The sequence below is a fragment of the Rhododendron vialii genome, chromosome 2a (genome assembly GCF_030253575.1).
Source record: "Rhododendron vialii isolate Sample 1 chromosome 2a, ASM3025357v1".
Lineage (NCBI taxonomy): Eukaryota > Viridiplantae > Streptophyta > Magnoliopsida > Ericales > Ericaceae > Rhododendron > Rhododendron vialii.
The window spans coordinates 12865262-12888006 of record NC_080558.1 but is presented as its reverse complement, the minus strand read 5'-3'; the positions used below and the strand labels follow the sequence as shown (position 1 = coordinate 12888006).

General features: G+C 38.5%; 2 protein-coding genes and 1 long non-coding RNA gene across 11 annotated transcripts; 2 read left to right on the top strand and 1 right to left on the bottom strand.

The window, feature by feature from the left end:
- The first annotated feature begins 846 nt into the window (after positions 1 to 846).
- LOC131316846 (uncharacterized) lies at positions 847 to 13447 on the top strand. 9 transcript variants are annotated; one of them, XM_058346321.1, is made up of 13 exons: positions 847 to 1003; positions 1104 to 1410; positions 1924 to 2105; positions 2715 to 2813; positions 6645 to 6748; positions 8446 to 9242; positions 9347 to 9469; positions 9594 to 9682; positions 9806 to 10006; positions 10758 to 11165; positions 11996 to 12079; positions 12436 to 12650; positions 13244 to 13447. In XM_058346321.1, the coding sequence occupies exons 3-12, from the start codon at positions 1980 to 1982 to the stop codon at positions 12475 to 12477; spliced, it is 2073 nt and encodes a 690-aa protein (XP_058202304.1). In that variant the 5' UTR covers positions 847 to 1003; positions 1104 to 1410; positions 1924 to 1979; the 3' UTR covers positions 12478 to 12650; positions 13244 to 13447. The 9 variants fall into 9 exon arrangements, with proteins under 9 accessions (XP_058202304.1, XP_058202303.1, XP_058202300.1 ...); XM_058346320.1 differs by having other exon boundaries at positions 1104 to 1435; XM_058346317.1 differs by having other exon boundaries at positions 9594 to 10006; positions 13168 to 13447.
- A 2225-nt stretch (positions 13448 to 15672) lies between these two features.
- LOC131316856 (uncharacterized) lies at positions 15673 to 17058 on the bottom strand. The gene is made up of 3 exons (XR_009197309.1): positions 16899 to 17058; positions 16636 to 16777; positions 15673 to 15902 (listed from the first exon to the last, which is right to left on the bottom strand). It is a non-coding gene; the product is annotated as an uncharacterized LOC131316856 (long non-coding RNA).
- Positions 17059 to 19287: 2229 nt separating this feature from the next.
- On the top strand, positions 19288 to 22103 carry LOC131316853 (large ribosomal subunit protein eL38z/eL38y). Its single transcript, XM_058346340.1, has 3 exons — positions 19288 to 19438; positions 21096 to 21279; positions 21874 to 22103. Exons 1-3 carry the CDS (start codon positions 19436 to 19438, stop codon positions 21894 to 21896), a joined length of 210 nt encoding a protein of 69 aa, XP_058202323.1. The 5' UTR covers positions 19288 to 19435; the 3' UTR covers positions 21897 to 22103.
- The last annotated feature ends 642 nt before the right edge of the window (positions 22104 to 22745 follow it).

The following is a 22745-nucleotide window of genomic DNA, read 5'->3' as shown; positions in this document are numbered from 1 at the left end:
TTAACCATAATTTCACTTAAAAAACAGTGGACAAAAAAAACCAAAAACAAAAAGGTCCAGAGCAGGCTGTAATCATGCATGTAGATTAAACAGGTCATGTTGCCCGTAAATTATAGATAGTAGAACGTAGAATTGTGTTAACCCTACCTTTTGCCTGTTTGGCAGCTCCTCTCCGTAATGAGTAATGACGGAAAAAGAGATAAACCATGGAGCCCTGTCCTATTTTGGCAAAACTTCTATGTCTTGCTATATGCGAAGAGCAGCATCGTTGAAAAATATGTACAATGTGTTTAACGCGTGCCCGCGGTAGTATTGCGAAAAAAGTACGTACTATAAATTTTGTATTTCATCAAAAACCTTAGGAGGGAGTAATTATTTAGTGCTCTTAGAGTACCGTCACGTGATATCCTAGAGCGCTCTAGCAGAACACCTTTTATTTTTTTTAATCAGGCTAGTAGCACCACACATTTAGTCGTGGGCCGTGCGAGCGTGTGATTTTAGGCAAATGAGCTCCTGGCTCAGTTAGCATCACCGACCGCCTTTTTTAGTAAAGGCTGCGATTCAAGCCCCTTGAGTGGTTGTTGGTTGGGGTTCATGACTATGGACAGTCTCTGGATTCCATGTGGACTAACTTACTAACTCTTCGCTAACTCCGCTGATGTATAGAATATTGGGAAAAAAAAGAAAGAAAAATGTGTGATTTTAGAGAGTTTGGGGCACCATGATTATTTTTCTTTAGGAGGAGGGTCAGTGTATTTTATGCAGGTAAATCTAGGAGTTTTTATTTTTATTTTTTAATCCGACAGGTAAATCTAGGATATTATTGTTAGACCACCCGTACTAGAACAATTCTTTATTTCATTTTTTATGAATTTCTGAGTAGAAATTAGGAAACGCAGGAAAAAATAAACAAATTTCAGGCGAAGCGAAAGCGATCGAAGACACGCTATGTCTCTGTCAATGGCGACGAAGCTCTTTCGATCGATTTCCAACTCACGTCATGGTCAATCTCTCTCTCTCTCTCTCTCTAAGAATATATATGTGTGTGTATTTATGTTTTTGTATGCACAAACATATAATACGTATGATTTGTATGTATACAGGGTATAATGGAAGTGTATGTCGTGGTACACACGGGACATAAAATACAATTCGGATCGCCGGCCAAATAGTTGATTTATAAGTTCGATCGTGTTGATATAGAGTTACAATTTGGGGCTGGAATTGGAATTTGGATCTGTTTGATCAATCGGAAACAGTTGAACAGATTCTCGGGTTTTAGGGTTTTAGAGAGAGAGGGAGAGAGACAGAATATCCGGAGAAATTGCAATGCGGTGAATGCGGGAATAGAAGTAATTACACCGTGGTTGGAAGATTCAACTTCTTCACAATCAGACTTCCCAAATTCTGGTACATTTTTAAAAGATGGAATGTTGTAAGTACTTGTTTTCGCTATCTAGGTTTTAAGATTCGTTTTTTTTTATTTTCCCCGGCTTGATGAGATAGTCCGCCGTGGTTTGAGCCCCGATTTGGTTGTTTATTTGGTTTCTGAGATGGCCAAGGAGCCGGGGTGAAGGAAGTTTACTCCCACACGGTCTTGGGTTTGAATCTCATTTGTGGGTAGGAGGGCCCAAGGGCCCTCCACTCGTACCTTGGTGGGGCTATGGTGGCAGGTTGTCCTCCCTCGGGCAGTGGTCAACTCGCAAGAGCGCCCTGTGGTGACGACCGTAATTGAGATAGGTAGTCGCAGTTGAACATTCCATAGTGGGAGGCGACACTAGTTGCCCCTTCCCATCCTTTTACTTAGGGAAAAAAAATTGTCTTTGGCGTCATAATTCATTTGTCGATCTTGTTGATCGGACGCTTGTTTTACCCTTTTCTTTGGGTGAGAGTTTTGAGTATTTGGTTGCATGTTGATTGCAGAGTTAACAAGTTGAAAAGCGTGGAGTTGGGTAGAAGGGGAGAGGGGGAGGCTGCTGATGTCTCTTGTTGAAGAAAATTACAAGCAATGGATTTGTGGAAAAGTCGGGACAGTGAATCTACATCGAGTCAGTTCTATGGTTCGCGACATTGGGGAGCCTTGTCTTCATCAACCACATATAAAGGTTGTTACAACTGTAAAGAACACTGAAAAACTTCATTCTTTGATTAATGTTATACGTCGTTACTTATTATGTTTGCTCTGTGAAGTGTATAGGGTTTAGGTTGGTTTGAGCTTTTCTTTTCTCTTGGAAGTGTATAAGGCCTTTTTTTCTCGTGGCCTTCTTGTATACGATCGGCATTCCCTTAATGCCTTCTCTTATATGATTATTTACTTATCAAAAAAAAATGTTTGCTCTGTGCTTTGATATTAGTAAATTGGAACAATATCGACATTTACTTTTTCTTATCATAACGTATTGTGACTTTGACAATGGATGGAAGAGTTGGAACACCTTAAGCCAGGGATTCAAGTATCGTTACCAAGTCATTTGATGAAATAAGGCTGTCCTTTCGCATTCATCTGTGGGCATCTTATATACATTGCCGTCACATGGTCACAGAGACTCAAGTCAAGCACCTTGTTTCTTTTTGCAGTTTTGGATTGTGTCATATAATGGTATCTAGGCATTATTTTGTCTCTCCCGAATAATCAATCATTTCCAAATAACTGCAGCAATAGAAGTCAGATGCCTTCCTGTCGTCCATTCATCTCCCTGTTTGTGGTGATGCAGATCAGTAGAATGCTTAATCCAGACAAGTGGCAGGCCACCTTTGATAATGATGGGAAAGTTTTTGGTTTCCACAAAGCACTGAAGTGGATTACTCTTGGGGTTAGTTTGTTTGTTTGGTGTCATTTGTATAAATCTCCACAAGAGCTTACTTTATGGTGGCATTATGCATTTTTTGGTCTTTATCCACATCTTGTGAACCCATACATTCCCATGTGGCAGCCTGTATAAATGCATCCATGGCATCATTCTAGACTCAAAAGCTATTCTTTATGTTTAATCTTTATTTGCTATGAATAGTTCTTATTGTTATCTCCATAATAGCTTCTCAAACTCTAGTGATTTTTTAGGCGTTCTTTATTTTTTCTGGACAATCTCATGCGTAGTGCAATTGGCTTGTATAAGTTTCTTTGAACTTCAACTTTTGCCATAATTTGAATCTTTGGTAGCATTGATACCTTATTCTACAAATGTGTTTGTATTACCTTGGCATATCTTATTAAGTGCTTGCATACTAAGTGATATTTTAAAGCACAATTATATGGGCCTGTTTTATGCCATCTGATTGAGGAAGTTTTAATCGCTTAGTTTATGAATCCATCTTTGTATCCAAGAGAAGGAAATACACAAGGTGATTCTATACTTGCTTATCCTTTCTTCATCTGTTCAGTCGTATGGAATGATCTCCTCTTCCAGCTTATTTTCATGACTTCCCGCAAATGCTTATCTTTGGTTAAGTGTAGTTCAGGCCAATGGCTTGCAAATTCGACCTTCTCATTCCCTTTCCTACATTTAGTACAACAAATCAGAATTGGAATGACAGTAAACTGGGGAATAGTAGAGATACGAGAGGTTTTCGTTTGGGCTGTTTGGCATGTCGTTTTGCTGCTCGGACAGTTGGTTTGAGTTTATATTTTCCTGTTGTCTTTGCTCTTGTTAGGTGGGGTATGCCCAAGCTTAGTGGTGAGATTTGCTTTGGTTATTAACCAAGAAAGAGGCTGTGGAAAAGTAATGGTGTTGGAGTTTGTCCCACATCAGTTAATTATCTCTTCCCAAACTAGTATATGAGCTTGGGCGGCCTCTCCACTCATTGCCACTTGGTTTTGAGTTGGATGTTTTAACAGCATTCTACTCGTTTTTCACCTTGCATTCCCTTCCCCTCTTCGTTTCGATCTGAAACTCGTTCTCTTTATGCATACCAAGCATAGCCTTAGCTTGTTCCTCAATTGCTGAGTAGTATTGTATAATTTAATTCTTCGGATGCTGACCATACTCTTTAGTCGTTATACACTCCCAAAAATGTGTTACCCCCTTCCAAGGTTATCCTTATGTTGATTTTTTTCATAGAACATGACATGCTTTGGGCACTTTGGACGATGACATGTCCATCACTTAACTACTTGAAGTACTTGCTCAAGCAATTGTTCAATTAATAGCCCATGAATTTTTGCATTATGGTGTTTAGCGTTTGGATGGGGTGTTCATGAAGTTACAATTGGATATTCAAGAACGCAATATTGGCATTGCTACTCTGGTATCCTAGGCAAACGAAAATCTACCTATGTCCAGTTAGTGGTGATAATTGTCTAGTTGAGGATATATTTCACTTGAGATGTTCTCCCATCGTTGTTGCTCTAAGCTGAAGGTTTCTTTCCTTATGGTATCTTAGTTAAGAAGACTCAAACTTGAGTCTTTTTATTGATGGAGAGTTTTTTTTGCTTAAGCTGCTAGAGTGCTAGGTATCCCTTAGAGGACCTTTATCATTTTTGAACATGGGAGACGGTAAAACCAGCTCTTGATAAAATAATCTGTGCCTTACTTTTCCCATTTAGTTGAGTTCTTCGAAAACTGATTATCCCCTTCCTTATCTGGCCAACTGTTCAACAAAGATGTCACATCTTCCTCAAATAAACAACAAAGCAAAAACAAACGCATCTTGATGGCAAGTATATCGAAGCTCTAGATACGAAAACATGCTTATGCACAGGAAGAGTGTTACTTGAACAAGTTAGACGATCAATCATGGCTTCCAATAAATGCTTGATGAAATTTCCCCAATTATTTTTTGATAGTGCCAGGGATAGTTACCCCGGCAAGCGGCAACTTTTTCCATTGGTTAACAATAATTTTTTTTTTATTTTTTATTGTGGGTTGCAAATCGGGAATAGCAGCCGAATCACCTATTTACTTCTCAATAGTTGTCATGCTTCATCTTCCGACAAAGAGTTTGAGTGTGATTTATGCAATGATGAGATCAACTATATTCAGATTTGCGGTAGGAGAGGAGCAGGGCAGGGCAACAATGGTGAAAGAAGTAAAAAGAGCAAAAGAAAAGTTTTAGGAGGTTGCTTTTGTGGTTGTCAGCAAGGAGCCAGAGCTAAGAATGGTTCGAAAGTGAATGGCAAACGTGTTTAGGTTTGTGTAGAGGACATGGACAAAGTAAAGACCAAAAGGTAGGATCAAGTCTACTGCATAATAGGCATTGACGTGACATAATATGGATGCTTGCTACTCGTACTGGAAACTATTGCTGGCGCACTTCCAAAAATGTAGCGGGGACTTTCATCGGGTGGCTAACTTGTTCAAGCGGCACTCCAACCGATAAGAGTTTGTCTTCGTCTCTAGAGCTGAGTTACATTAATCGAGGATGAGAAAGCTTAGTGTTCATTTTGTTTTGTTGCTTATTTGAGGAAGATGGTGACATCTATATTGAAGGTTTGGCCACATTCGGAATGGGTTATCCATTTTTTGAACTTTTCAATATAATGTAAAAGTAAGATATCAAGGTGCTCTCATCGATCACACCGTCATTTACTTCTCGACAATGCATTACGTAATGCATCTAGAGATTGGTGCTCTCCTAAGCCTTGATGCCATATCTGAGAGCCAACATGGTACTTTCCATCCTAGAATCTTTTTCCGTTTGTTCATTTTTATTTTTTGTATCATAGGGTTGATTGGGAAATGAAGGAAAAATTGGCATGGGATATGGTCATGGTTCTGGGTATTGGTCGTCACATCAGATGATTCACATCAATCCATACTAATGGGTTTTTTCGGATCTTCAACGCCGATATTTACTTGTAGATCTGTCGATGTTGTGCGATGTGGGTTGATACTAGGTGGCATCACCAATACGTAGTCTGTGTTGCGATTTAGAACCTGAATATGGTGTTAGAAAAGGACACGAATTTATTGGGGAATTTTACTAAACATACAGCCCCTTGATAGATCAAAAATAGCGTAAAGAAAATTCATGAGGAAATTCTCTTTGGTTGTTTTTGCAGAGAAAATGAACTTAAATTTAATGCTCACAGAACGTATAGCTACTGAATCTGGTTGAACTAAAACATGCTTTGCAAAACACCTGGTGGCAGTACGTTCTCAAGTTTTTCCAGGTAAGTTGGTATTGTCTTTTATGGCGTGTGAATTCTTTGGATGTGGATTTCATTTGGATGCCAACTGCCAAATGATGGTGGTGACTGATGAGCAAGCCTAGACACTAGTAAAAGAGGTCTTCCGCTCAGGTTTCTTTAGAGGCTGACAGTAAGAAGACGAAAAGGTTTTTCTTTAGAGACGGACTATTATCCACCTTCATTTTTTTTTTTTCCTTTGTCTCGTTTTTGTTTCCCTTCCCCAGTTAATGTACTTTTATGAATCCTATCTCGTCTTGCTCTGTGTCATATTTTATCTGATAAAACTTTTGGTTTCTGTCCCTCCCAAAAAAGTTTATATCCTTCGTTTGACTGGTCTTTTTGATTTATTTGATTTCACTTATCATTGGTTTGGCTTGAGTTGTGTTGCTTTACAATTCTATCGCACTTTGTATTATTCAATTTGACTGTTACATCATGAGAAATTATGAGTTTTCTTCTCCAGGGAAGTTTATGCGAGTAACTTGCTAGTCATTAAATTTACTCTCTCATTTTGTAGGGTGTGGATCCATCTATAAGGCCAGAAGTTTGGGAATTCCTTCTGGGATGTTACACTTTAAGCAGCACTGCTGAGTATAGAAGGCAATTGAGAAGTGCCCGGAGGTATAGCCCCTTCAATTTTCTATTGCATTGAACTGCAGATAAATTTTCTACTTGTAATTTAATGTTGACATAGAACAGCCCACTTGGAAAATGAACATAGGAAAAGGTAAACATTAATGTTTTTAGGAGCCCATTTTTTGGCGTTCCGTGAGCTTTTGAGGAAGATTGCTTTGATGTTTTTTTAGTCAATCTTAGAGCATCTCCAATCCAATTCTCCATTTTTGCCCCCATTCCTCCATTTGAGAGTATCAAAATAATGTATTTTATTACAAAAGTAATTTTGGAGGAAATCTAACTCCAACCCAAAACTCTATTTCTACCTCTATTTCTTTAAAAACTCACTCCAAACCTCAAACTTCATCAGTTTCCCTCCAACATTCAAATTCTCATTTTTCTAATTTTATAAAAAAAACATACTCAATATTGGTCTTATTTTGAACAAATGTATCAACACTAATTTGATGAACAAAATGGTACCAATTTTTTCTCCATCCTCCAAAGTCGGAGTACCAAACTTCATCTTCTCAAATGGAGGATGGGTTGGAATTGTATTTCCTCCAAAAATGGTCCTCTCAAATGGAGAAATGAAGGGTGCAGTGGAGATGCTCTTAGAAGCTTTGTTTCTTTGATGTCTGGTTGTTCGGAGTGAAGAATGTCCTCATTTTCCTCTTTTCACATCTTTGTCACGGCTATGTATTTGTCGAACTGTCTATGCCAACAGCACAGATACTTGTCTCGACCCTGAATTTATGGGAATCATTTTTACATGAGATGAAGGATTCGAGAAACGCCATTAAGTCATTACATTTATATGATGTTCATGCTCTTTGTGATGATATTTTGATCATTTAAAGCATCCAACTCAAAACCAATTAGCAATGAGTGGAGAGGCTACCCAAGCTCATATACTAGTTTTGGAGGTTGTAATTAACTAATGCGGGACAAGGTCTTACACTCCCCCGACCATGCGACTCCTGACCCGCACGTGGATAGGTAAACAAAGGAACCATATCACAAGGATCACAATGAAACGAGGTGCGCTTAAGGCACAAACAACAGGGCCATAAATCAAGAAAGTCTCCAAAAGCCTAGCTTTGATAACTAGCTTATGGGATTACTAAATATTCTCGGTGGGTGGATGCATAACCAGTCATGAGTTGTTACATTTATTCCATACGCTTCCCAAGTTGTGAGTTTGGGACACGGGAAATATAAGCATATAGAAGAGTCCATGTAATGTAGGCTTGAAGGGCCAATGATATGACGAGGGTAATAGGGCTAAAGGTATGGGATTTGTGCCCAACACTCATATCCGAGTGAGTAACTTTTAAGGAGAAGATAATCGATATCAAAAACAATTCCAGCCATTTGCATGGATCAGAGATGGAAATTCCGATCTCCTTCACTTGGAATGTCTTTTCAGAATACTAGATAATATATTACATCAATACAAGTTTACAATGTGTCCCTATACATGTACTAAATTTAGAATTCATGTCGATACCATACGGCCAAGGGTTTATGGAGCTCTGACCCCTAGATGCGTGCCAACTTCCACAACCAATACCCATATCAGTATTCATTAACTCCGTTAGGGACTTACATCAATACAAGCTTTTAGGGTTTGGAAAGCTGCTAATCCCTTGGTAGTACCTATTGAATTATATTGAACAGCTTTATCAAAATTCTGCATGCAGGGAGCGTTACAATGATCTTATCAAGCAATGTCAGATGATGCATTCAAGCATAGGTACAGGTACCCTTGCCTATGCCGTGGGGTCCAAAGTCATGGATATGAGGACGGTGTCCAAAGATGGCGGAAGAAGTGAAGCTGAGGACAAAAGTAGAAACACTTCAGATAATGTGAACCTTCTAGAGAATTACTGTGATTGGGATAATAATTGCACAGATACACCATATGCGTGTGAAAGGGAAAGCTCTAGTGATTCGGGTGACCTCATCAGTGTTCGAGGAAGCACAGATAGTGCAGCGTACGGCTCATCCGGTTTTATACCTACTTCTGGTCCATACAACTGTCATTCCCCAGAACTCGGGAGTGAAGGAAATGGATCACAATATACAGAGAGTTATTTTGATTTTCCTCCATTACCTGTTACAAATTTGTTCGAGAATAGTGGCAATGGCAATGATAGGAAAGGACACGAGTTGCATGATAATAGACTTTCTACACGGCGGAAATTGCGATACGAAGATGATCATATGCATAGTTTTCAGATTGACGGCAATGTAGATCTAGTTGTGGAACCCGATGGTTCGCCTTCTAACACTGTCTCATTTCCTTTTAACTGTGAAGTTGAGATGGACCGCCCTGATGTCCAGGAACCTCTATCTCAGTCCAATAATCTGGAGTACAAAACAGAGATAGTAAACAGACTAAGAATATCGGACGTGCAAGAAACACCGTTTATGGATGCAGGGGAGCCTGTTAGCGAAGACAGGGTATCAGAATGGCTTTGGACACTGCACCGAATTGGTAAATGAGACATGCAATATTCTATTTCTTGACAGAAAGTAGCAATCTGCGATTTATGCAGTAGATTTGCTATGTTCTAGTCTAACGAGCTCGCTCTTTCTCAGTTGTTGATGTGGTTAGAACTGATGGTCATCTCGAGTTCTATGAGGATACAAAAAATTTAGCTCGAATGTCAGATATACTCGCTGTTTATGCCTGGGTTGATCCTTCCACAGGGTACTGCCAAGGTAGTTGGCTTGTCCTTTGACTGAACTGTTTTCTTACTACCTTGTCCATGCAAAGCTCTAAGTTGGTTCATTTTGGAAAAAAAAAAGGATTGTTGCGTGTTATAACTAAGAAATTTGATTTCAGGAATGAGTGATTTGCTCTCGCCCTTCATCATTCTTTTTGAGGACAATGCTGATGCTTTTTGGTGCTTTGAGACACTTTTAAGGAGAATGGTATATCTTAATTTGGGAGACTTCTTTTGCTTAAGATATATCTTAACCAGTGCGGATCTTTTTGCAAATCGGTTTAAACAATATGATACTCTTTTGCTTATGTATATTTTCACGCCTCCCCAGCGGGAAAACTTTCAGATGGAAGGACCAACTGGTGTGATGAAGCAGTTGCAATCACTCTGGCGTATTTTGGAGCTTACAGACAAAGAAATGTTTGCTCACCTTTCACATGTAGGTGCTGAAAGCCTTCATTTTGCCTTCAGGATGCTGTTGGTACTCTTCCGCCGGGAGTTATCTTTCAATGAGGCTCTTTGTATGTGGGAGGTTTGTGCTTGTATTTTGTCTTTCTCAGTTATTAATGTGGCTGTGGTAATGTTAACATAGTGAGGGCATAATAGATCTGACCAATAATGCAGTTCTTGCCATACAAAGTACAATTCTTGTGTGTGTATGTGTGTACTTCATCTACTTCAGGTCGAGATTAGTTTTCTTGGGCATGATTGTCCAGGTTCTGGAAACTTTGGTGTTTTGTACCCCGTCAAAACCAACAATTCACTTCTGGCACCTGACAAGCAGGAACTGACATGTGCATGATGCCCTATTCTTGGTTAAGTTGTTCTTTCTATTCAAATCACAAGTATACTTCTGGGACTCATATTTTGGGAGTGAATATTGAAAGCGATGTGAAGTGAGTGATTAGGAGGCTTGCATTGTCTTGGCATTCAGTTGCAAGAACTCTATCAAATCTACTTGCCTTGATCTTTTTTTTCATTGTGTGATCAGATCTAACTCCTTTTCATCTTTTCTGTCGTTGTGTAGATCACATATAAACTCTTTTCATCTGTTTCAAGTTGGGTTGTTTTTCTTCCTTGGAAAATGTGTTCTTAATTTTATTTTTTCGTGGAAAGGACCAGCGTTTGGTGAAAATAATCTGAGGAGCTTCTGCAACACGTGTTCCTAATCTGATTCGGATATTACCTTCTAAAATTCAAATTTTGGTTAACCTTGATTGATGTCCATGTCTCATTCCTAAGTATGCCACTTTTTTGTTTTAATACGTTTGTTCCCGCTGCAGATGATGTGGGCTGCTGATTTTGATGAATCCGTTGCTTGCAACTTAGAGGAGAACTGCCTGGAGCCGTTGGTAATACAGATTCCAAGGGTATCAAGTACAGAATTGGGAGAAGAAACCCCTGGAAATGGAGATGGAAAACGTAGTAGAAAAGGTGGTTCAAAATCAAGTCATGAAAATGGAGAACGCTGCATCTCTGTCAACAGCGGAGTCAAACCAGCATCAATGCATCCCTTCTGTGGATTGACAAGAACTTTCTGGTCAAAAAATGATCATTTGCATATGTGTACCATAGTCTCATCGACTAGGAATGGTGACGATGAATTGCCTGTCTTTTGTGTGGCTGCAATTCTGATCCTGAACCGCCAGAAAATCATCAGAGAGACCAATTCAATTGATGACCTGATAAAGGTAGGTGCGCTGCACTGAGGTTTCGGTTCTAGGCATTTAGATTGACCACCCATTTCACGTGTTTTCAATTGTTGAATGCTTGTGGTTTCTTGCTTGAGGGGTTTTGAAATCACATTGCCAACCGCCAAACTGCATCTGTTTATTAGCATGCACAACTAGTTTCGGCCGAACAACTTTTGAAGTCGACTGATCAATTCATTCGGTTTGGCAAGTTGGTTTCAATAGGGGTCATTTCAGGACCGTAGAAGATACCCATTTTAACTTCTGGACGGCAAAAATTCAAAATGAACTCACATAGTGAATGGGTACAATTAAGTTTTGCATTAGTAAATCAAAATTGAGAGAACTAGAGTTTTCAAATCTGCAAGAATTTAGGTGAAGTTATGTCGTCAGTTTTTTTTTTTGACAAATCTGCTTACCTTGAGTTTCTATTTCACTGTACGTGTGAGTGATAGGGAGACATAGGAGGCTATTCTGGTCATTAATAAGCTCATGTATGGAACCTTCACTCCTACCTGCACCTGACACCCATCGATCACCGGGTCTTAGATCTGCAGCCAATTGACCTGGCTTAGCCATTTGGTACTGCTGTTTTTTTTTTTGAGTTCACTTAGGAATAGCCTTATAGCCCTAAGAGTTCCGTTATATGGAATCGTGGATTTTGTTTGTCTCGTTATGGATCCCATGATGGGATTCTAACATCTCTGTATGCATTAGGATTTTACTCTCTCTCTCTCTCTCTCTCTCTCTCTCTCTCTCTCTCTCTCTCTCTCTATTATGATAATAGTTGCTTGCGGTTCAGATGGTTTGTTAAATGGTGCCTCTTGCAGATATTCAACGATAGGATGCTCAAGATTAGGGTAAAGAGATGTGTGCGTACAGCCATCAAACTCCGGAAAAAGTATTTCTTCAAGGTTTGGAGAATTTTATTGCCTCTATCTCTCTTTCATTGCATAGTCATCGCCTTATGCACACTTTTTAGGGAACTCTTGTGATCTTTTAGTTTTCCTCTTTGTGGATGGGAGTCATCCAGTGCTCGGATTAGTTACAGTCTTGTAATTTTTGCCTAAAGTAATTATCAGGTCTTAATTGAGCCTATCTTCTCTTTCTCATCGGCTCTTTTTCACCACTGGATACAATTATGCTTTAGCAATGCACACATTACTAATCTTTCATCTTGGGTCACCTGCATAACATGCCAATGATGCCATTGTTGGGTTTGTTCTCTTCTCTTGGATTACTTGTTAAACTTTAATCCTGTTTGAACCAGCTGATCAAGAGAAGCAGCCCTACAGCTCGGCACAATGACTAGTAGCTCGGTTTTCTTTGTGGGTAGCAATAATTCAAGTTCGAAGTTGGAGTGGCGTGATAAGATTTTTTTATTTAAACTATTTTATGGACGAAGAGATTTGGCAAAGGGCGTATGCTGTTTGATGATTCATTCAATTATTTGTGCCTACAAAACCTTTCTACCTGCAACACAAGGTAATTACTCTGTCTGTGCTTTACTTGAATCTCTAAATTTTCATTATGTTGTTTAAACTGTTGTATGCGGATGAGGCTTTGTGATGGGCTAGACAAGTGAGAACCTTAAGGGGCAGGTTCTCAGCTACCAGTTTAGCCATCCCGGTCAATTGATAATCTTCTGACATATCTTAGATATCTACTATATTTTGTTTTAAGAGATACGGTGAAAAGCTCCTGTGAGTGGACATTGGTATTGGTCCCTCCGGATTAGTCAGTCCAACGGACCAGGTATCGACTTGTCAAAAGAAAAAGGATTGGATGGAGCATGACTGGGGGAAAGCTTGGGTCCTTGGTTCATTTTTCTATGCTAAAATTGCCGCCACAATAAGACTGCTAAACTGATGCTAAGAATTGTTTTGGCAGTTGCAAAGGATTTTATGTTTTAAGCTGTCTATACTTTCGGCTTTTGTGGACTCTTCTTTCTTCGCTTGTTTGTGATACAGGGTTTGTTAAATAGTTATTTTACTGTCTTAAGATATTTGGGAGCTTTGTCAAGACCAATGTGAATGAACATTATCAATAACACTTTTGTCACCTGATGCCTGTGATAGGACTGGAGAATGGATAGAGCTTGCGTGATGTCTCTCGTGCAGGATCGTTTGTAGTTATTTTGCAGGTGGGTTGTATTTGATTTCATCGTTGTTATATCGATACAATTGGAAAGCCGTGTATCACCAATTCAATTGGTTTTGTACGAGTATTTTCCCAGAAACATTCAAACTGTCAAAGTCAATGAAAAATTATTTGCTTTTTTTTTTCTTTGTGCACGAACTTAACGATAAGTCGATAACTCAGATCCAATAAGGGAGTTGAATTTCCATGAACTTCATTACAGATGATTTTCGTCTTTCAACTGATGCAGTTTTTCCTATTCGAATGTCTGCTTCTGACTAGCAAAAAGCACTTATACGGGTCGTCCTTCTGCATAGAACATTAAGGTTGTGTTTGGTTCTCAGGAATGATTTTGAGGACGGATAGATTAGCATTCCTTGGACCCAAAGCATTCACTTCATCCTTCAACCCTGAACTTCTCCGTTGCACCTTCTTTTCTGTCGTCAAGACAAAAGTGTTAAGTTCATTTGATACGTTACTTAGGTATCGATGATTCGATGTCCAATTAATGTGGCATTGTGCAAACTTAGCCATCTTGACAAGTCTAACAAATGAACGATTTGAATTTATTTTTTAAGCCCGGGATGGAGGCATGGAGCTCGTTAGGCCTGCTGTAGCTCCCTCAGTCTAACTCTAGCATGATAGAGAAGATAGCTGTAAAAGTGGTAGAAAAATTTTCACAACAGGTAACTTCTGTTCGGTGGGATACAAAAAACTTCTGCTAGGCCTAAGATTCGTCTGCGTTTGTTGGTCCAAACATGGCATTCGTGCCATGTTTTAAATTGTCTATATCTTTCAATTTATAATGGGTTTCATGATTTTGAAAATTTCATATAATAGAACTAATCGAGATCTATCAAATAAGATTCATATTGCATATTTTTAAAGATTTGTACTAAAAGATATGTACTAAGGTGTGGAATAGTGGAAGTGAACTGACAAATACGGACGGATGGAGTATTATTTTTTTTACCAACGAGAAAGAGAGTTTTATTAATTTGCGAGGCTGATACGCCTAAATATCAGACAAAGAGGGACTCATGAAGGCAACACGGAAGTCCACAAACCGGACAATCCGTGAAAAAGGGCCTTCTTAGCATAATCACGTGCACTCCGATTACCCTTACGTCTAACAAAACTAAATGTACAAGAAACAAACCCATCCTTGGGAATAGAGCGGTCTTGTACCATAACCGAAACATCAATGGGAGGGTCAGTGGAAGCTAAGCAATTCTTGATTACAACCTCTGCATCAAGTTCGATCATTACCTTCGGAGAACGGAGAGCATCGGGATCCAGGGATTTTGCAGGACATCTTGTAGCACACATCACAGCCGTCCAAACATTCTTTCAACGGTTCGAATTTAAAATAAACTCTTCTAGGGAAGAGTTAAAAATCCGAATCATTGAAAACACTCTTGAACGGCTTCGATGTGCCCTGCAGGCTGCAGCCCCTGTAGTGCATCCGATTCACAACCCTAGGCCCTCACGAGCAAATACCTAGATGAATCTTCAATAAGGAACCAAGAACTTTGCCGTTAAGATTGAAAAATACAAAGATTGGAAAATGCGACGAAATGCCGGAACATGACTTAGGTTGGCAATCTTTGGTATCATTTTCCGTTTTGTCTTTTAAGTTTTTCAGGAACATACACTCCCTCTGGCCCAATTTGTTTGCTCAGTATTCCATTTTGAACTATACCAAAATGTTTGCTCACTTTCTAAAATTAGCCACAAAGACTTGGCAATTGTACCCTTTCCACTCTTTCTCACTTTTGAATTGAATGAGTACTCCTTTTACTTTCGAAGGGTAAGGTTGGAGATTTGTACACTTTCAATTCAAAGGCTTTGATTTTGACTCATTAAATTGGGGGATTTCTCGTAGTGAGCAACAAATTGGGACAAAGAAAGTATTAAAATTGTTATCCAATCTTGTTTGGAAAATTCTTTTGTGATCTATTTTCATTTTGATCTTCTTGAAACAACTCTCTCATTAACTAACTATATATGTTTTGAATTGTATGACACGCACTTTGCACAAACACTTTATGCGCAGTTACACCGATAGAGAGCAGCTCCGCACTCTGCATTATTCAGTGTATTTGTGGATACTCATGTGATTGTATGCCGATGTTTGTGTTGAAATATGGTGGTATCACTAGAATTTTGGTGGGGTACAATACACAAAAGGACATGAGTGAGAGTCTCATATGCAATCGCCAGTATCTTGTCAATAATGCTAGCGACACTCATATTGCACCGCACACATTGCTTGCCCCTCTTACCCGTTTCAAAGTTGGAAAAAGAAAAAAAAAAAATCCAAATAGACATTCCTCAAGGGGACAACAATTCTTTAGCCGTTGGAGCAAGACCTCAAAAAGAGTATCTATAACTGGGTAGGAGTGTACCAAACAATAAAAGTTTGTAAAGAAAAACGTCGCAAGCTATGGGGCTTTCATGAAGCCTTAAGCATATGATTCCAAGGAAAGATTTAAAAAAAAAAAAAAAAAACTTTTCCGCATTGAAATAGTTTCTACTTTATATCTAGAGATGCGAATCGAAAAACCGGGGCTTCAATTCAAATTCTCCTTCATCCTCCTGCAAGAAAATTACGACGACGTTGTAAGAATAGAATAACGAAGGCGTCGATAAGGAATACAAAATAAACAATAAAAAGGGGTAATGAAATCAATCGTGTTATGAGAATTCAAAGAAAAGAAGCACGAAAGGCTTACGAAGGACGACAAAACTATGGAAAACATAAAAACCACATTTAAATTTGTAAATCATTTCTAGTGTCAGCTTTTCGCAATAATCTTTTTCCATCATTTGTAAGTAGTTAGTAGATGTTGAGTTTTAACGTCTACGATTCACGAGCACTTTGGTGGGAACCGAATAGAAAGAAATACTCCAGTGGCGGCGTGCTAGAGCATCGATCTGAGTTCGCATTTCAGTGGCGGCAAACCATGCACCTTCTGAAAAATAATAGATGCTATAATGTATCCAATTTGTGATTTCTATTGTGTGATTAGAGGGATTTCCTATGTTTAACCTTTAATATAGTATATATAGATCCTATATTTTTAGTATATTTCTATAGTCTTAACTTTAGAACATGACCCATATTTCTCTTACAATTTTTTCAACTGTAGTGGCAATTCACAGTCAGTATCCTTGAATACACTTGAAAATGGCAAGATAGTTAGGTACGGCAAAAACCATATCATGAGGAAACAAAACCATAGAAATGATCAAATGCAAGTACCAAATTCAGGTATGTAGCGTACCACATCGGAGAATGAAGGATCCAGAAAACAAAGTAAACACTTACCTCAGCCAGCTATATGACTGATAGCGGGGTTCCCAACTGAAACATTCAGAGAAATCAAAGTTGTACTACTACTATTTGGACGGAGGACTGCTGGTTCGAGATTGGAGATTTTGATGTGCATGGTGTCGACCTTCTCCTTCAACTACAAAACAACAAAAGCAAGAAACCTATAAATACATAGATATGACTCTATCGACACATCTATATACGTACGCAGAGGAGGCTTGAAGATGAGATACAAAAGATGGGTATTGAAGACGAACCAAATCGCGATCTAACCAAAGATCTTTGAAGACGAACAGAGCTGCCAAAGCCGATGTGAATCCGAAGGTGAACCAAACCAACCTTTGTTTCATGATTTCGGCTTCCTATCTTTCTGTTGTATGAGGCAACAAATAAATAAGCAGAAATGACACAACAGGGTTTTTGTAAACATTTTGAGAGGGAAGCAGAGAGGCTTCCCTAGCAATCTTCTTTTTTCAAAATTTTAACACTTTAATGTGGCACCAGCGGGGCAATTTTATTATCCTACTCACCTCAGCTGGATTGTGATACCCATATTAATGGAAACTTATTTACTCCAGTTTGGGACCACCGCGTTAATTTTGACTCGAGAATAGGAAGTTCGCGCGTTACTTTTTGTAAAGTGAGAGACATTGTAAAAAATAAAAAGAGTAGGACCCTCGATATTAACAGAATATTAATTTTAACTCGAGAATTTTGGAAGTTCGTTACTTCTCAGAAAGTGAGAGACATTGTGAAAAATGAAAAGAGTCGTTGGATCTCGATATTAACGTGGAATGAAATAGATATGATGCGGTAATTGCAGATTATTCTCCCTAACTAAGAGATGACAAAGTAAAAGCCAGTACTAGTTGATGAGGTATCAATGTAAATTTGCAGTTACAATAGATCGATCGATGAATATGCTACACTGGAAATTTAAATTCGGAGATTAATAAAAATTCTGTTGATAAAAAAACAAAATAAGCTGCACCAGAAAATTTTAAAAAAAAAATAGCGGCAGGGGTTCAATTTTCTCAATTACTGTACTATTTACAGGTTGAAATTCCCTTCTACTTCTAATGAAAATTGATTAGCATGGATTTGGATAATTAATTAATAGGGGAACAAGAAAAGGATCATGTGTGTTAGTATTAGCAACAGATGTCAATTTTTTTTTTTATTGTTTTTTATCAAAGCAAGAGAGAATAAAAGATACAACAATGATGTCAATCATAGTTTAGTTTTACTTTCAAGAAGGGGAAAATGATGGAGCAAGATCAAAAGAATTTTTCATGCATATCCATGGATAAAAGGAAATGTATTCAACATTAATTTATAGGAGTACTCAAATTCAATCACTTTGTAATATTTATGGAGACTTAAATGGCTATTAATAAGGGGTTTTTTTTCCCGAATAACTAACCAAAATTTCCAAATGTAAAAACTCTAATTAGCACGACCTTAATAATTCAGGACCAACAGTACCTAATTTCAATTTCTATGTCAATAATATCAAGTTAAGGGCAATACAATGAGGTGTCAACATAGTTGGAATATCAGTTTTTTTTTTCTCGTTATCATGCCATCGTACTTTGAATCCTTCTAGTCATTGTAAACTTGTGTTTCGATGATTAATAAATTTCTTACTTTTGCAGATAAAAAAAAAGAAAAAGTAGGGGGCTATATACAATAGAGAAGGGGCGCTGCTATTCGCAGCTTTTTATTTTCTCCCATAGCCCGTTAAAATTTTTCAATTATACTCGACAGTTAGTTACCGAAATTGAGATATATTTTTAGCATCAAATTACCAAAATATAATATTTTTTTCAACAGCTATTTACCGAAAATGTATGTTCGGCAGTTGTTTACCGAAAGTTGAACATATTTTCGACATGTAGTTACCGAAATATAATCTTGTTTTCAACAGCTATTTACCGAAATGTTATGTATGATTTTCAACAACCATTTACCGAAAATGTAGTGGGCTATGAGAGAAAATAAATGGCTGCGAATAGCAGCGCCCTAGAGAAGTCACCAGTGTGAGATTTCATTGAAAATCAACCTGCTACCCTCAACTTCCAACCTCTATTGTAAATGTCTTCCCTACAATTTATGATCATTCCCCTTGGGTTTGAGTTAATACCTTACTTACACCTATGACAAAATTCCTTCATATACAAGAAGTCAATTTTTTGACATCAGATATGCTTGGTGCTTCATTTACTTCATGTTAGATAGGTTTTAATGCTGGCATTCAAGTTGGTACGTGGAGACGTACGTGATTGGCTCGTTTTTTTACGGTCGAGTTAGGTGCATACAATGGAACAGTTATGCTGTTTCTTTTTCCTGTTAGACTTTTGCAATGACAAAACGGGGATATTACGTTAGTAATAAATATGGTTTTTACGTCACCAAACCTAAATACTACTAGAACAGAATGGAATGGAAACGATTTGGGATGTCCGACACAGATTCAAACACAAATGTATCCACAACCGACGGTGCATTAAATATCTATGTCTGAACATATGGCTCTCTAAGTCTGAAGCATTACTAGGAAATGGGTTGCAGTCGCCCAGCCCGCACTGCCTTCAAAACCCACCTATTCGGACTCTCAGATTGGCCCGGCCCATCTACTTGCGTGGGCCTTCCCGGTAACTAAACCATTTTACAGTCGCCCAGCCCGCACTGCCCTCAAACTCTAGGGTTTTATGATCATCTTTAACGTCCCGCCTCTCTTTCTTTAACTCAGAGCCACAGCCTTAGGGTTTGGAACGTGTCAACTGAAGCGAAAATGGTACTCTCTCTCTCTCTCTCCGACCTCGAATTATTGATCTAATGCTTGATACCATTACGTCTTGGTCGATTTTTTCTCGTTGTTAGCTGATTTATTGCTATTTGCTTCCAATTTCGATCGAATCATGCAAGGATAAACAGTAACCAGTATTCCAGGCTATAGAAAGGTAGATTTTAAGTGACCATCGAGTTCTTGTTAGGGTTCTTCGATTTGATTTATCGGTTCTCATTTTAGAACGAGTTTGTAGTTTGTGGTATCATTTCGATCGATTTGGTGTGCGTACAGCAGCGTACTTGTTTGCGTTTTATTCCTGTAACTTAGATTTTGTAGCGATGCTGCGTATCGATTGAACTAGCGTCTTGTTTGTTGCTTTTTGTCAGTGAAAAACAAGCTAGGCGATTACGGTTGATATGTCGTGGATTCTGAGGTTTTTATTCTTGGCCCCTTTGGATGGAGGGATTTCATGAGAAAAGAAAAGAACAGATCATGGTTCCAAATCACTCATTTGGATTGAGTATTTTGGTGAAAAATGGAGAAAAAAGTACAGAAATTGGATTTTTTTTTTTCTCTTCCCCTTTCTCACCAAATCTCATAAAAAAATGATGATATTGGGTGGGAAAGGGATCCCTTTTCTTTTCTCACCCTTTCTCACCATCCAAAGTTCTAGTTCCAAATGACTGACTAATGACTCGTTGGAGCATTACCATGTTTGGTTGATGTTTTCAAGACCATCTTCGAGGAATTTGTTTTCATTGAGCTGTTGATTTAGAATCTAATTTTTCAGTATCTCTTTTAAAAGAAAATCCCATTTTACATAAGAGAGCAAACAAATTTTTCGGAATTCTCCCGTGTCAAGTACAAACTAAACAGTGTCAAAGTACGATGAATGCTTATGTTTTCAAAAAACAGTTTTGCAGAAGTATTCTGGATTACTAAATTTTGAAAACAACCAACTAACAGGGGAGCGTTCTTTAGTTTCTGCTGTAGGTAGGATTCCCCTCCCCTCTCCACAATGAAAAATGTGCTCAATTAATAAATGATAATATGATATTGTTGAAAAGAGAAACGTCTGCATTGATGGTAGGACTAGTTTTTTTCTCTCTCTCACTCTCTTATCTCAGAATCATATGAATTTCCCTTGCATTTATGAGGTTTGAGATGGGCAGAAATAGATCTCTGCTGTATGATTCGTATCCGTCATACATGGCATCTATGCTTTATATTGCTCATTTTTAAGTTTCGCGATGATTATGGTTGTGTTTTCTTTTGCAATGATTACTATTGTTAGGGAAAAAACTTTATGATTATGATGGTTGATTAGCGAACCTCGCAACATTCTTTTGGAAATGCACGTCATACCTTGCTGTTTGTTCCGAGGTTCCATCTGCAGTGTTTTGGCGAAGCCATGACTACCAATTTCTGAAACTGTGTAGAAGTGCTGGTCATTTTACTGAAAAGTTCAAATAGAATTTGAAAATTTCTTAAATAAAATGTCAACATACTTGGTGGTGTCATGGGGATGGTCTTTTTACCCATTGTCTCCTGAGGATAAAGAAGTGTAGAAGGCTGAGGTGTTACATTTATCTGCTGATATTGTTATCCTAGACATACCTTTTTTCAGCTGCCTGTTCCTCATTTTCTGCTTTTCAATTCACAGCCTAAGCAAATCCACGAGATCAAGGACTTCCTTTTAACTGCCCGAAGGAAGGATGCACGTTCCGTGAAAATCAAGAGGAGCAAAGATGTTGTCAAGTTCAAGGTCCGTTGCTCCAAGTACCTCTACACACTCTGTGTGTTTGACTCTGAGAAGGCTGACAAGTTGAAGCAATCCCTTCCTCCAGGTTGAATTTCATGCTCTCTCTCTCTCTCTGAACTTAGATTATCATTCTCCCGTAGTTAGTTTTGCAGGCGTTTGTATGTCATGTAAATGGGGATTCTTTCAGAATTGAACAATGTGGTAGATATCTATGAAAGCTTGGTCCCACCTGGGAATGTATAATTGAAGGGTGGAGGAGAAGAATAGTGACATGAAATGCATAGTGTGGTTATTACTGCATTCATTCCTCTCAAGTTTTGGATAATATCCAAATTATTTGAACATTTCATTTATTTCATGGACAGATATCAGTGATATGAACATGAAGAATTGATTATAAGTATGAAGTAAATTGCTTTTGTTTACCTGAACTTCCAAGATGAGATGGTCAAACTGACTATGAGAAAAGTATTCCTGGATGAAACTATAAGTACTTAAAAAGCTTTTTTTTGCGCTCTCCAGTCCCCATTTTTCCCTCCATGTAAATTAACTGTTTGGTGTACTGGTGCCTCATTGTGTTTACTTTATCATTTTGATTATTGAAACTAGAGTAAATTTGACTGGCAATAATTGATTGCTGCACGGAGTACATTCATTTACCCCTTTCATAATTTTGCAGGTTTGAGCGTGCAAGACCTGTGAAGCATGCCGAGATCTTCTGAGTTAGTTGGAAGGCTGCTCAGTTTGAGTGCTTTTTGTCCGGTTATGTGTTTCAATGTGATAGTTAAAGAGACTTCCTGTGTAATGGCTTTGGCTTTGGCTCTTCATACTCCTTAAATTTTTAAGCAGTTGTGGGTTTTGCTTAAACGGCTTTGAACACAGAGACCTGATTCATGCGTATTTCTGCAATTTCTGTTCGAGTATTCGTCCTTTTTTCTTTCTTCATTGTCTTATGACTTATAGCTGAACCTAAGTTTGTGTTTCTTTTCATCCCCATTCTATTTTCCATGTTGGCTTCTCGCATCGGCATGTTTGGGTTTTTGTGTGTTCGTAGGGTCCTCTTGCTCCTCACTAGTCAACAATTGCCTATTTGAAACTTGATATCGTAAACATCCAGATAGATAGAAATATGTACGGAAGCATTTTCCATTTTAATTTGTGTTGCACCTACAAAATGGGGATTTGAGGATGTTGTAGTGCAACCCCCGCACTATAGCGTGTAGCTGCAGTGAGACAGATCAGGCTGTCCACTTGGACAATGGATGGCTTAGATTTTAATCCGAGCAACCTCTACAGAATTTCCAAATAATAAAAAATTTCCTTCGCTAGCATACAAGGAAGTTGCTGACCCACGCTGCTCAAATCCACCCTTTCAGCCTGTCAGATATGACTCATCCTATTATTCACAGCCCTAGGGTTTGGACTGGTTAATTCTTAATCGATTCAAGCAACTGCAATAAGGCTTCTAACCACATGTTTCTTGCTCACCCACGAGATGGATCCGAACATGACGCGTTCAAATAGAGGATTGTATAAGATTCAGGGCTAAAT